Genomic DNA, 13,844 nt, shown 5'->3' with positions numbered 1-13,844 from the left:
CTCCCATAACGGACCGTATCCCGAGTGCGGCTACGCCTCGAGGCATCATAAACAGCTTGTGGCACTCATAACCATGAAATGACTATAATACATAAACACATTCCTCATAAAAAAAAACATCAACATAATTATATACAGGAAAACATACCTCATACAAAAATTCCCCCGATGCAAAAAAATCATATTATTTTGGCAGGAATCACCTAGCTTCCCACCTTTGTGCATGGCATTAGAGTAGGCAACATTATAGACCTATTTTACAGGGAGTATAATTGGTCCTCTAAATGAGTGTTCTGTACAGTTTGACAGCTGATGTGTAATCAGTTCACCAGTTCAAGCCAGTGACCACACTTCTCACACCTCCTGCATGTACAATAAATCATGATAATCAATAATTATTAGTTACATCACTAGGCTCTCGTAACCATGCAACAGTGCAGTCTAGAACAATAACATGTACCCAACAAAACAATAACATGCATGTGCGTGTTTGATCATAATGATTATATACATGCAGTATGATTGTACCTTGAAGTGACATATTTTCGCGAGTATTAATTTCTGATATTTCTGCAAATGAGAGTAAAATTGCAAAAATTTGTACTCACAGATAATTGAAAATTGCTCATTAAAACTATAACATTAATTTTACAACTTTAGCAAGAATTAGCAGAATTTAACACCAGCAAACAAATCTACCTTTGAAAATAATTATGTCACCTTAAGGCGTACAACTGAACAGTGGACCCCTTTATCTGTTATAGCGGACAGCATGCCTTGTACCAACTGCTTTTACTATCTATTTGCAACCCCGAATATAATTATAGTGGACACCTCTAAACTACAGACAACAGCCTGGCACGAAAGATACAGTGCAAGAATTAACCGCCTATAACAGACGAAGGGTGTGGTTATAGATCTACAAGAATGGCATCCTACATGGACTAAGCATAATTATACAGCTGGTCCGTAATTCAGGTCATTAAAAATCTGTAATACAGCATATTTTTCGTAGCACAAGCAGCTTTCTAGTCCCCAACTAGCTTTAGCAATGGAAAATAACTTCACAGAACCAGGAAGACCACTTAATTCTCTATAACGGCCAAAAGGCTGTTCCCCAATGGTGTCCGTTTTATGGAGGTCCCTTTAGAAATTTACTTTACTTTTGAATCCTTGTTTTCACACTTAAAAGCAAATATTGAACATTAAACAGCATAATGCTCAACTTGGCTATGCCTACTGCATATTTCAATGCTCCCTCTACACTCTGATCACTCTCAAGCAACCATGACTACTTCCTAGCTCAAGATATCCCCCCACAAAGTTTCTTACTTACCAATTCTTAGCTAAATACATGTAAAACAGTGTAACATGGAGCTCTGATGATCAAATAAATTAGGTAAATGATGTAAACCATACATTTACTATGGATAATGTACATACAGACTAGCTCTGCCAGTGCTTACTGCAGTTTTCTTCACTTTCTTCTCTTTTGTCTTTGCATCTGGCTCGCAATCAATCGCAATCAATACTTGCGGAATGCAACACGCATGGTGTCAGAATTCTCTAGGGCAATACATTGGTCACCTGAGATGTTTCCAATCCCTCCCCTCTACTATCTATGCTCATACTCGTATGCAAAGTAGTAGCCATTCTCTTGCAAAGATTTCCAATAATTCCACACTCCCGGATAATACGCCTGGCCTCTCTTCAGAATACGTTTCCAGTGGGTTTGATGATCCTATTCTGATGGAATGTCTGTTTGATCCAAGCCTTTTGAGACTGTACAGAACAGGAGGTTCTACACATCTGTACAGAAGTGAGGAGGATGATGATTTTAATGTAAGTTCACTGCTATATTAAGTGTATTGTATTGTACATTTTTAACACTTAAATTTCATGTAGTATATAATTATATAGATTACTGACAATTCTCCATTGCAGTTATCGTACCTCTTTCAAAACAAGCACAAGTATGGCTTGAGCAAAGATACTGATGTGGCACTGTGGCTAGCTTACAGAGCATACACCCATCAACCAGACTTAGTTGAAGCATTTGACTTCGTGGTCGTCAATTCACTCCTTCACAATCAGTTTGACGACTTCAAAAAAGCAGAAAACACTGACATCAGCTACTTAGAAATGAACAGCCTGTTACATTTCTACATCCGTCAACACCCCCAGTCTGGTACTTTCCTGACAAAAAAGTATGGTAAAACATACCTAACCTGCACTTGTGGTCAAGTCAATGAACTATGTCAATGGATCTACGATATGAGAAAACAACACCCTCAAGGTATATATGGTAAAACTATTATACATGCGTGTATACTAAAACTGCGTGTGGGTATAATTATCATCTCACTAAGTATATTCCAGACTTGCCACAAAGTTCTGTGATGGGCAAAGAGCAGCAAAAGATGCCACTTTGCTCAATACCAGACGTGAGCCTTACACATGGACCTGTGGTGACCCATTTGCAACCAATTGATGTCCCCTTAGACTGTCCACCACCACCTAAGAGACGAAAGTCTAATCAGTCTGTACCTAAGAGTCAAAAGGTAACTTCTGTCAGCCACGTGTATGGCATGTATGGCATGTATAATTATAATTGTCCTGACATTAATTTTGTGATCAGGCACAGTCAATTAATATGTAGATATATACTATTATGTTATGTTTCTTGTACCTCATGTTTCTTGTAGGCAGCTTTGATGGTTCTGGAGCTGTTGCTGGGTGCATTCGGGTACATCAAAATATGTGTTTTGAACAGCAAACCAGAACCTCTTGCACGGATGTCTAAGCGGGCATTGTCAGTGGTTAAATGGCTGAGCGGTGGGATAAAGATTCTCGCTTAGTGGTTGTAGTCGGGGTTCTCATGTTCTGTGGCAACATTGTGGCAGACTTTAGTGAGAAGTGAAGCAGTCAGGTCACGTAGCTCGTTATGCCTTCTAGTTGGGAAGTCACCCTTTGGTAAAAATCATTGCGCATGCATGGTTTGCTGAGAAGGCTGAGCCACAGTTGCACTTAGTTGGGGTTGATGGCAGCGGCCAGCCATAACAAATACAGGGTGCATCTCTGAAACCGTGGTCATAGGTAGAACTGAAAGCCACCTTCAGAGGTTGCACGATGAGGCACCTTTCTCTCCTGGTAGACTACATGGTAGAACATTGCGTTGCTATCTCGAGGGGGGCCCTAAATCACTATGGGGGGCCTATATCACTAGCGCAATAGGCCCCCCCCCTAACACCCCAAATCGCTAGCGTTTTAGGGCCGGTGTCATAAAATTTTGGGCCCCCCCATGTTTAGGCCCCCCGGGCCTAGAATGTTAACAGTTTAGGCCCCCCAGGGGGTCCAAACTGTTAACATTCTAGGCCCCCTCTTCTGCTATCCTTTTCTGCACGATAGAACGAAGTCAAAGAGATATAATAATATGGTAAGGTTAGCTCTATTAATTAGTTGACAAAGCATCAAAGAGACTGCATGCATGCAAAGACTCTGTATCAAAGTAGCAAAAACGTTTGCATTATTATTCTATCATGGAATTCAAAGTGAAGGAAGATTTACCTTTCAAGTTACTCATGCTTTACCTATAAGAGTTAAATGCTTTGATGCAGCTCTGCAATGTTGGATCTGCCTGTAAGACAATTGATGTTGTTGCATAGCTATCGCCATATTTGCAACTTTGTGCTTACTTTCTCAGCCAAATTTCAGGACAAAAAAGTATAAAACACACAATTTCAGTGCAAAGACAACAATTCATATCTTCCTCTATGTTTTCCTATACATAGAAGATGTAAATTGTTGTGGGGATGCTCCAATAGCATCACTGGCTCAGCTCTCAAGTAATGTGGAATCACAGATAGAAGTCAAGAGAGAAACTGTTGTATCATGGTGGAATCACAATATAGCAGTTTCCTTTCGGGACAAGGGTAATCTTGGACAGTCCTGACCAATTCAGGACAGTTGGCACCTATGTGCTTCGTGCTGCATGAGGCCTGATTCGACATGGTGCAGTGTGATGGCTGTGAGACCAGTGGTATACTACTGTACATGCATGAAATGTGTGTGTGTGTGAGGAGAGCTGCATTCAGTAACTGGCACTGCATAGACTGTGAAGACCATAGAAGACTGCATTGGTGTATTTTGAGAATGCACTGTCACATAATGTTACCGCTGTTGCGCTGTTAATGGGGGGCCTAAAATTTTAAGAGGGGGCCTAAAATGTTAAAATTCTAGGCCTGGGGGGCCCAATCTCATGGGGGGCCTAAAATTTTATGACACCGGGGGAGGCCCCGAAAACGGGGGGAGCCCCATATCGCTTCTACACCGGTCCAAGAACTCTTACATGTAGATCTACAACTCCTCAGCAGAAAAACAAAAATATGGAAAGAGCTTACAAAGTGGGTATCCTTGGTAAGTAGCCAATAATGTAAACGACATATCAAGTAAATGATTGTCTCTGCAGGCACCCAAGTATCTGGAGTTTTCAACAGAATACATGGAGTTGAAATCTTTGATCTAACAACTGATCAAATCTGTAGTCTCTTGGAACATCCTGATGTAAGTCATAACTCCCTTTGAACACTTGCTTTGAGGAATGCAGACTGTAAAATCTTTGATTCTATAGCCGTGCAAACCAGTCGAACTGATTTTTCTGCTCCTGTAATGACGTATAAGGTAATGGAAGGGGGCAGAGTCTATCAGGAGATCTCAAGAAAGGTAATTATTTGTACAGTAGAACCTCGATTATCCGGCCCTCCATTATCCGGAACCTCGATTATCCGGCTTGGCAGTTTTCTTGTTATCAGATCAGAAAATGGGCGTGTCCCTAAAACGCGCATGCGCGTTGCAGCTGTTACCATGGAGACATGCCTGCTTATCTTCTGCGCATGCGCAGACAACCATGTGGTACTGCTGTTTATCAATAAAGTGGGTGGATCAAGGCGTGGTTTATCTATTCGATTATCCGGCATATTCACTTATCCGGCCTGCTTCTGGAACCAAGGTGTCCGGATAATCGAGGTTCTACTGTACTATGGTTGCACTAGTTGTAGTTTATACTACTACTGTAAAATTATACATGACTGTATAGCGGGTAATTTTCGTGAGCAAGCCAACCTCGATAAAAATATTCCGCATTAAAACCTAGGCGTGGTTTATTGCAACGTATGCAGTATAGTGCTCGTAATGAAGCAAACGAAATGTTTTACCACGAAAAGGCAGTTAATGCCAAGTCATAATGAAAGCACCACGGGTGCTGATGCCTCAGTGGAGGTACCAAAGCTACATAACACAAAACTACTAATAGCTAGCTTTTATACACACATTGATTATAATTATCATGATGAATTTTGCTGCATGCAATCATAGATTGAAGAGTTAGAGGGATAGGAAACGGTTTGTATCTCGAGTAACATTCGCGCTACGGTGCGGTTTAATCGAGGCCATCACAACAATATCTATTTCTACACTCAGTGCATAATAAACTACAAGTAACTGTGCTTAGTCCGTGCAACTCACTTATATTTCAAGGTCTATACCTATTGTAGTAGTCATAACCAGCACGCTTACACGTTACATGTTCCAATAGCTCTAAAACAGCCTTGGGAACATATAACTTTATTGGAAAGTCTCTTTTTACTGGGTGTGGTCAGTCATTAGCAAGTACTACACGTGGCTCATGGACTAGGCGTGTTTTAAGTTGCTGAAAGAGATTATGTCTCGAGGAAACACAGCTTTGGGAGTTACCCGGCAAAAGTGTGCTTAATAGCCTCGTTCATAGGGCGTAGCGCGGATAATTTTCGAGGCTCCACTGCAGATTCAATGTAAAATCATCACGTGCACCACTCCGTTTCCTATCCCTCTCTCTTCAATCTATGATGCAATCAACCAAATAGTGGGTAATGATCGACCATGATTGTTGTTAAAAACGATCAATGCCAAAAGTTCAAGTCTAAAAATTAATGGCTGCAAGTCAGCAGAGCCTTGCAGCTCTCTGCTCACTCTTGCAGCTAGCGTTCTAGTGCAGAGCTAACTACTAAGTAGAGTAGTAACACTCGGTGAACAAGTTTTGCTACGGACTCTTCTGAAAAGGCTGCAATAGCATTCCAAGTAAGCAAAACTAGGCATAACTCGAGAACAAAGCATTATTTTGCAAATCCACGAATTAAAATCCAAGTAAACATGACTAGAAGCCTATAGAAACTCTTACTTGCACTTGATTGATCCTTGAGCAGCTGTAGTGGTCTACACAGACACACAAACACACTACTGTATACCTCGCTTGCGCATGCGCACCGAGGCATAATAATAATTACTAGTAATGATATTCATGGCAGATATTATTCATAGCTCTATAATCATGCACAAGCCATATGTGGTATGCAGGGCTGCATTGAGGGGGTTTTTTCGCCCCCCCCCCCCTGGGCCTAGCTTTCCCCCCTGGGATTTAACAATTTTGACAATACAGTAGAACCTCGCTAATCCGGATAGAGCCGGACCAAACCCCATCTGAATACATGAAATTTCCGGATTAATGGATGTCATTAATTTATTATGAAATCATTAACGAAGACACTTTTATACATGTATTATGATATTACTGTGGTCAGAAGGGAAGCTGCTAGCTAGAATAGTCTTTTATCTCCAATACAGTGAGTCTTGTGAGCTCTCTCTTCGTTTTCTTTGCAGTGGCCATTAACTGTCTTGAGCAGTTTATTATCATACGAAAATCAATATTATTCTACTTCAATAGATTCGATTCGACTATCTTAGCTGTACGAAAATGAAAAATTAATGGGTCGTTCGTACAAAAATCTGCATCAAAAAAAATTACCCGCTATATGGTACCTACAATTATACACCTAATATCACTCGCATATTATTCTTTGTGCCATAGAAATTATCCCAAGCTGTAAAAGACATCGAGATTCTTATCTCCCGATTGAGTACTGAGGACTATTGGAGTTTCTTTGCCAAAGATTTTTTCCAAACAATCTTCTCTAAAAATCTTACTAAAAAATGCAAGATGGTCATAGCAAGGATAATTGGTAGAAAACACGGGGAGACCAATCAGTTTCTGTGAAAACAGAAGTGTTTTTGAAGAATCAAGGGCTGCATGGATATGAAAAGCCTCAAATTCAAAGGAAATTTCTGTAAGTATTATTTATACATTTTGGTAACAAATTTAATTTGTTTTTTCTATAATTCAGTTGTTATCACTGACAAATCACAAGCTGAAACCAAGACAAGGACTAAACCTACTAATAAAGTGAACATTGAGAGGGTGAGGTCCGAGCTAGCCGGAGAAGAGTTCAAAATGGCTGTCACACAGCCTGTAAAGGAGACAGTGGCTGCAGGCAAATCCATCATTGGCTTCGGAGCAAGACTGGGGCAGTGGTTTTCATCACTTGTTCATTAACGTGATTAAACACTGTTTTTAATTATTGTGATGTGTGAATGTTCATAAACTGAATGTTGTGTAATTCAATCTGCGATGCATGACTGCGCCCATGCCACCATGCATATTAATAGTGAAAAACAAAACCCTACATATATTGTAGCTGAATAACAGCTAGCATGCTTGCATGTTTCTAACCAGTATATGTACATGTATTATATGGATTGCACTGCTTGCATGATTCCTAGCATACTAATTAGTAATTCCTTTGTTCATGACTGTATGTTTTGCTTGGATGGGGGGAGGGGGTATAGGGGCCCTAGGGAGTCTTTGTTATCCGCATATTGAATCAGTCAAACAGATGATGGTAGCACGATTCTGCACGAATTGATACTCGTGTATATAATTATAGGACCTGTGTACAAAATATAGCAGCACTCTTTTTATAATACATAATACTGATTGTATGCCTGGGACGATTTCTTTGCCATTTGAACTTGTTCAGCATTCCCTTCTCATGCAGCTCCAGTCGAATATCAAAACGGTTTATTAAAAGTAGTGTTTCAGCTGAGCATCTCAATCAAAGAGTGCCATATATATACGGTAATGATGCAATCGTTGTATATAAAATAATGGTGTTATGATTATACATGCATATGCATGCATGAATTCAATGTTGGTATATACTTGCATACAGACTGTTGACAAGATTTGCATGGACATATGCTTGTCTCAACAGATGAGCCAACCTTGTCCAGTTCAACTTTAGAGACCATAAAATTACCTGTGCTGCATGTATGGGTATATAAAAGCACCGCGTGTGCTGATGCCATGGCAGTGCCTCAGTGGAGTTTTTGGATCACATACTTGCCAGTTACGTTTGACTAAGTGAAGTAACGATAGCTAAGGAACATCAGCTATATAATTATAGACAAAAAAAGCTATATCACTTGTAGACAGGCTAACAGGCCTCTCACAGATAACAGTCCTCTCACAGATAACAGTCTTGAACTTGAATCTGTATAATTATAGTATATAGTCACTGCATGATGCAGTCTTTTGAGGATGTATACTTAGTAGCCCTCGACCTCCGCTGTCAAAGTTTTAAATTTGGGGGAGTCATTCGTGACTAGGAGTCAGTGATCGGGGGAGTCATTTATTCCTAGGCGTGAGTGACCGGGGGTCACTGGTGACTAGGTACACTATAAAAAATGATTGAAAAAGGTCAAAAAAGCGTGCTATATGCGACGGTTTTAGTGTGTCCACCGCACTTTTTTTCAATCATTTTTTACAGTGTAGGAGTGACCGGGAGTCATTATTTGGGGGAGTCACTCGTGCCTATGACATCGGTACGCATTGCGCAAGCGAGGTATACCGTGGATTGTAAAATCCGTGGGTATACGGTAGTGTGTGTGTTGCTCTACAATCATTTATAAGGCCGTATAGCGGGACATAAATTTTTTGCTATTAATTTTGGCTCAAGAACCTTCAGCAGAAATGTTTGTGCATGCATGGGTTAATTCTAATAATCGCGTTTCAATGCCAGGAAACCATATTATACCACCAATAGCTTTACATGATCTATTGTGTATACGCACAACTATATTATTGGTATTATAATGATTATAGCAGTTTAGTCTAGCAAGAATAAAACTTTAAACACAGTTATTATGATGCAGTGTCCTAACTTAAAAATAATATTATTGTTAACTAACTTCTGTAGGATGTCTATTAGTGATTTCAGCAGTATATTTTTCAGTTCCTCTCCTCACTCTCAATGGTGAGTTGCGAGAGGTTGGGGAACTCTTCATCTTCATCAACCGTTCCTGCGTCTCGATAATTGGGGTTGATACGCCCTTGGTCTCGAAGCAAACTGCACTCCAATCCAACTTTTTTCTTACCATCGATTTCTTGGTCTTTTGCAATAAGTTGTTCTTCTTGTATCACAGTTTCTTCATTTCTTTCAACAGTTGCTGGTTGGATTTTTGAGTGGTCGGCTTTTACAGTGGCTAGTGGATTTTGATACTCGACACAGCTTGACGTAAGGTCCACACCCTTCTTGTAGTGGCGACAATACTTTATGTAACTGGAAAATAAAGAGATTTATGTACTAGTTAATGCACAAATAGTATTGTAGAGTATAATTATATTATAATTGTATGTATTGTACAGTTGGGAAATAACTTTAACTAACCTCAGAACAGCAACAAAAATCATGATGGATATGATTGTGAGCATGAGGAACCCTACTGCTATCCCAGCAATCTGTCCTCCTGTTAAACTGGTTGTTCTAGGGGCTTCTGTTACCAATACCTCCAAGGACAAGCCCGAGAATCCAGTGTCAGCATAAATATTCCTTCCTTCCTATGGAGTGCATGTACATATTTACCCGGGGACTCCCATGATTTAAGTCACATAATTATGTAAAGGCATCATGGCAGATTAATGTCTTGTAAGCCATTAATTTTGCTGAATTACTGAGTGAAATGTTCCTACCTCTATAGCTTGTTGAAGATCAGTAGCCATCAGTAACCCTGCTTCCAATTGAACATGCATAGTAAACATCACCATTCCCTGCTCATTGTCCCGTATGTCTGTTAGGATGATGTCATCAGCTGTGACTGTTCCAGCTTGTCGCCTGTACATGAATAAAATTAATAGCAAATATCAATGTTCTACAGCTGGTATACTCACTTTATTTCCTGTGACCGTTGACACTTATCAACACTCTGAGCACAATACATGTTGATCACTGAGGCTGTTGCTTCTCTGAATATCTGCTGAGCCCCCACATCAAACTGTGAACCAAATAAGCCATTTCAATTACACACTCACATGCATGCATTCGCTAACGCACAAAAATTGAACCAAACTAACTAACAACTCATTGTGTTTCTTAATTGTAGCTATTCAAACTTACTGTATCTGCTGTGTACTGTGATAAGCTGACTTGGACAGCCGATACTACAACTTCAGGAGATACCGTTGTTGTTGGCGATGTTTCATATGCAGTTGTGCCACCAGTAGTACGATTAGTTATTAAATCAGTTGGACTAGAGGATATTTGTTCTGTAGATTCAGAATTTGTTTCAGTGGAAGAATACATTGATTGAGTAGTCTGCGCTGTGGTGGGTCTGGTGGTTGCTGCAGTGCTCTGCGCTGTGGTGGGTCCGGTAGTTGCTGCAGTAGTCTGCACTGTGGTGGGTCCGGTGGTTGCTGCAGTGCTCTGCGCTGTGGTGGGTCCGGTAGTTGCTGCAGTAGTCTGCGCTGTGGTGGGTCCGGTGGTTGCTGCAGTGCTCTGCGCTGTGGTGGGTCCGGTAGTTGCTGCAGTAGTCTGCGCTGTGGTGGGTCCGGTGGTTGCTGCAGTAGTCTGCGCTGTGGTGGGTCCGGTGGTTGCTGCAGTAGTCTGCGCTGTGGTGGGTCCGGTGGTTGCTGCAGTAGTCTGCGCTGTGGTGGGTCCGGTGGTTGCTGCAGTAGTCTGCGCTGTGGTGGGTCCGGTGGTTGCTGCAGTAGTGTGCACTGTGGTGGGTCCAGTGGTTGCTGCAGTAGTCTGCGCTGTGGTGGGTCCGGTGGTTGCTGCAGTGGTCTGCGCAGTGGTGGGTCCGGTGGTTGCTGCAGTAGTCTGCGCTGCTGTGGGTCCGGTTGTTGCTTCTGTAATCTGAGCTGCTGTTGGACCAGTGGTTGCTGCAATAGTCTGCGCCGTGGTGGGTCCGGTGGTTGCTGCAGTAGTCTGCACTGTGGTGGGTCCGGTGGTTGCTGCAGTGCTCTGCGCTGTGGTGGGTCCGGTGGTTGCTGCAGTAGTTGGTGTCGTGGTGGGTCCGGTGGTTGCTGCAGTAGTCTGAGCTGTGGTAGGTCCGGAGGTTGCTTCCGTAGTCTGCGCTGTGGTGGGTCCGGTGGTTGCAGCAGTAGTCTGCGCTGTCGTGGGTCCAATGGTTTTTTCTGTTGCTGTGGTTGCTTCAGTAGTCCGCACTGTTGTAGGCTTGGTGGTAGTTTCAGATAAAACATCAGTTGTAGGTCGGGTGGTAGAAGAAGTGGTCGGAATAGCAGTAGTAACAAGCTCTGTAAAAAAATTATCGATGTGAAATGTATTAAACAACGCTCTCTCTCAGTACAGATTATCATGTACATTAAAATTCTTATCGTAAGTTTTATGCTGGCTGACCTGGTTCCAGACAAGTGCCATCAACCAGCAATGTCCCCCCCGGGCAGTCACATCTGTAGTGACCAACGAGGTTCACACAGATCATTGAGGAGTGGCACACATCAGTGCCAGCCAGAGCAGCCTGAACACACTCATTAATGTCTAAAGAAAAGTAAATACATTTTTTCTATTACATAACAGAACCAGACACAAGGCAATAATTACAGCATCTCAAACTTTTATTTTCTTACATGTACTTCTTGCATGTACATGATGTAAACTCCATGCCATAGGCAATAATTATGTCTGGCGATACACATTTCTCCTTACCATTGCACAGCATCCTATTTGGACCAAGTAGGTATCCTTCTGTACAAGAACACTCAAATCCTCCATAAAAATTGATGCACACCTGGCCGCAAGGGTTTTGCAAGCACTCATCGGTATCTACACGTGCCAATTTTAAAGGTGCTTGTAAAATTGTAACATTGTAAACACTATAGCTATAATTATGTCGTATAATGTGATATTCAACGTTAATTTGCAGCTTGATACCATGCCCATAATATAAGAAAATTGATTTTACGTCCCTACCCTTTGTACACATTGCCCGTCGCTACTACCGATTGAATGGTATTACTGTAGGTGAATTTTTTAATGTTTGATTACACTATAGTATAGATTGTAATGTATGTATGAGCAAGTGTTCCCACAAAAGACAGCAATGTACCTAAACAGGTCACATTGTCGGTGTCCAATTTGTATCCAGTATCACAGCTGCACTGGTCCACTCCAAACAGTCGGATGCAGTTTTGAGTGCAGTTGGTGGAGTTATCACAGGAAAACACAGCTAAAGCTATATAGTAATAATAAAACGTATGATTTACGAAGCTAGTAATAATGACTTCTGTATAATGATGTGTCTCTACCAGCAAATGTAGGCAATGGTGGGTAATCTACTGCATGCAATCTACTGCATGCAACTACAATACTAGGTGTACGTACCTTGACAAGTTCTGTTATTGTTAGTCAGCACAAAGCCTTCTCGACAATTGCAGTAGAATGCGCCCCCAGTATTGGTACAGGTGTGGTGGCAGTTACCATTCAGCATGGAGCACTCATCAATGTCTATTGAGAGGTAATTCAGAATAGAATACTGGCAAACATGCAGCATACGTACCTTCGCAGTGTGTAGTGTTGCTCAAAGAGTACCCTGTTTTGCAGTCACACTTATAGCTTCCCTCCGTGTTAATGCAGACTTGCTGACATGAATTAGTACCATTCAAACACTCATCAAGATCTGTATTAATGTTTGGGTTAAGTTTTAAACCAGATTGCACTCGTTATAATTATTGTAATGTATAATTATAGCTACAGTTACAGTGCTTATTTCAGTCATACTGAACCGTGCCGTGCGCCCAACTACAAAATTGATGGACACTCTTAATACTCCAACATACTATCCTCCCATGCAGAAATATAAGCTGCTCTCAGTTTGTTCAGGGGCGCCACGAATGATACCATGGATATAGATCTACAACTGTACCTTGACATTTCTCTCCATCTTTGACGAACCCGTCAGGGCAGGGTCCACACTCAGCCCCCACACCGGGAGCAGGGACGTCGATACACTCAACTCCTTCAAAGCACTGGATCTCAGTACATCCATCAACATCCTCTGTACAGAACTCTCCCTCCCAGGCTATGCACAATCATGAAAAAAGAACTGACATTTAGCCATGCAAGGTTTGTATAATTGTGAAAGTATAACCAGTAGAATTAAAGCTGAAGTTATTCAGATGAGATAGAAAATCATATAATTATTCTATCCCTGTGATACAAGCTAATAACCATACACTTAACCATACACTGGCGGAATAATACAATAACTGACCTTCTGGGCATTCACAGTTGAGTACAAGAGTATTTCCAGTGACGATAAGCAGTCCATCAGTCGTACAGTTCCCACTATTCTCACAAGCACACAGTTGCACTTGAACATTATGTACTGAAATAGCCTCAAAATCATCCTTTGCCTCGAATGTTAGAGAAATATTTACAATATCATCTGAAAACCACTTAAAGGTGAATTCAGTCGACTTCTCGTCTGATTGTGACAGTGTTGCGTTTCTAGGGAGACCACCAATCACAGAAATGTTAAAGATGTTGCGGTCGTCAGTCACATTGAGTCGAATCTCTGCCACCTCACCCAAATTGACCAACAAAGTGGTTGGTCCAGCTATTCGAGGGGGATTATTTCCTGTATACAATGTAGGTGCATATGTGTACAAGATTGTCATG

The 13,844-nt window shown here is 41.4% G+C and overlaps 2 protein-coding genes and 1 long non-coding RNA gene across 7 annotated transcripts in view; 1 reads left to right on the top strand and 2 right to left on the bottom strand.

Moving 5' to 3' along the window:
* Positions 1-65: 65 nt before the first annotated feature.
* On the bottom strand, positions 66-1,531 carry LOC135336186 (uncharacterized). The gene is made up of 3 exons (XR_010394790.1): positions 1,467-1,531; positions 529-570; positions 66-363 (listed from the first exon to the last, which is right to left on the bottom strand). It is a non-coding gene; the product is annotated as an uncharacterized LOC135336186 (long non-coding RNA).
* An 8-nt stretch (positions 1,532-1,539) lies between these two features.
* On the top strand, positions 1,540-7,487 carry LOC135336179 (uncharacterized). Of its 2 annotated transcripts, XR_010394787.1 has the most exons (8): positions 1,540-1,842; positions 1,945-2,296; positions 2,380-2,561; positions 4,355-4,416; positions 4,469-4,563; positions 4,631-4,722; positions 6,902-7,157; positions 7,215-7,487. XR_010394787.1 is itself a non-coding variant. In XM_064531906.1 (4 exons), the coding sequence occupies exons 1-4, from the start codon at positions 1,540-1,542 to the stop codon at positions 2,856-2,858; spliced, it is 990 nt and encodes a 329-aa protein (XP_064387976.1). In that variant the 3' UTR covers positions 2,859-3,122. The 2 variants fall into 2 exon arrangements, 1 of the variants encoding a protein (XP_064387976.1); XM_064531906.1 differs by lacking the exons at positions 4,355-4,416; positions 4,469-4,563; positions 4,631-4,722; positions 6,902-7,157; positions 7,215-7,487 and adding an exon at positions 2,706-3,122.
* Positions 7,488-8,922: 1,435 nt separating this feature from the next.
* The window catches only part of LOC135336172 (uncharacterized), a 36,803-nt gene continuing 31,881 nt past the window's right edge, over positions 8,923-13,844 (bottom strand). For all 4 annotated transcript variants that reach the window (XM_064531897.1, XM_064531898.1, XM_064531899.1 and 1 more), the window contains 12 exons: positions 13,438-13,803; positions 13,090-13,245; positions 12,724-12,843; positions 12,549-12,671; positions 12,274-12,399; positions 11,874-11,990; positions 11,565-11,705; positions 10,323-11,461; positions 10,097-10,200; positions 9,899-10,040; positions 9,597-9,766; positions 8,923-9,488 (listed from right to left, as the gene is read on the bottom strand). In XM_064531897.1, coding sequence (XP_064387967.1) covers positions 9,158-9,488; positions 9,597-9,766; positions 9,899-10,040; positions 10,097-10,200; positions 10,323-11,461; positions 11,565-11,705; positions 11,874-11,990; positions 12,274-12,399; positions 12,549-12,671; positions 12,724-12,843; positions 13,090-13,245; positions 13,438-13,803 — 3,035 coding nt within the window. In that variant the 3' untranslated portion in view covers positions 8,923-9,157. The remainder of the gene's footprint in view (positions 9,489-9,596; positions 9,767-9,898; positions 10,041-10,096; positions 10,201-10,322; positions 11,462-11,564; positions 11,706-11,873; positions 11,991-12,273; positions 12,400-12,548; positions 12,672-12,723; positions 12,844-13,089; positions 13,246-13,437; positions 13,804-13,844) is intronic.

Source organism: Halichondria panicea, chromosome 5, assembly GCF_963675165.1.
Source record: "Halichondria panicea chromosome 5, odHalPani1.1, whole genome shotgun sequence".
Classification (NCBI taxonomy): domain Eukaryota; kingdom Metazoa; phylum Porifera; class Demospongiae; order Suberitida; family Halichondriidae; genus Halichondria; species Halichondria panicea.
Note: the sequence above shows the minus strand (reverse complement) of the source record. Positions and strands in the feature narration are given on the sequence as shown.

Coding starts and splice junctions, on each gene's coding strand:
- LOC135336179 (XM_064531906.1), top strand. CDS start 1,540: ATGCAACACGCATGGTGTCAGAATTCTCTAGGGCAATACATTGGTCAC. Junction 1,843..1,944: donor AGGAGGATGATGATTTTAAT/GTAAGTTCACTG, acceptor TCTCCATTGCAG/TTATCGTACCTCTTTCAAAA. Junction 2,297..2,379: donor GAGAAAACAACACCCTCAAG/GTATATATGGTA, acceptor AGTATATTCCAG/ACTTGCCACAAAGTTCTGTG.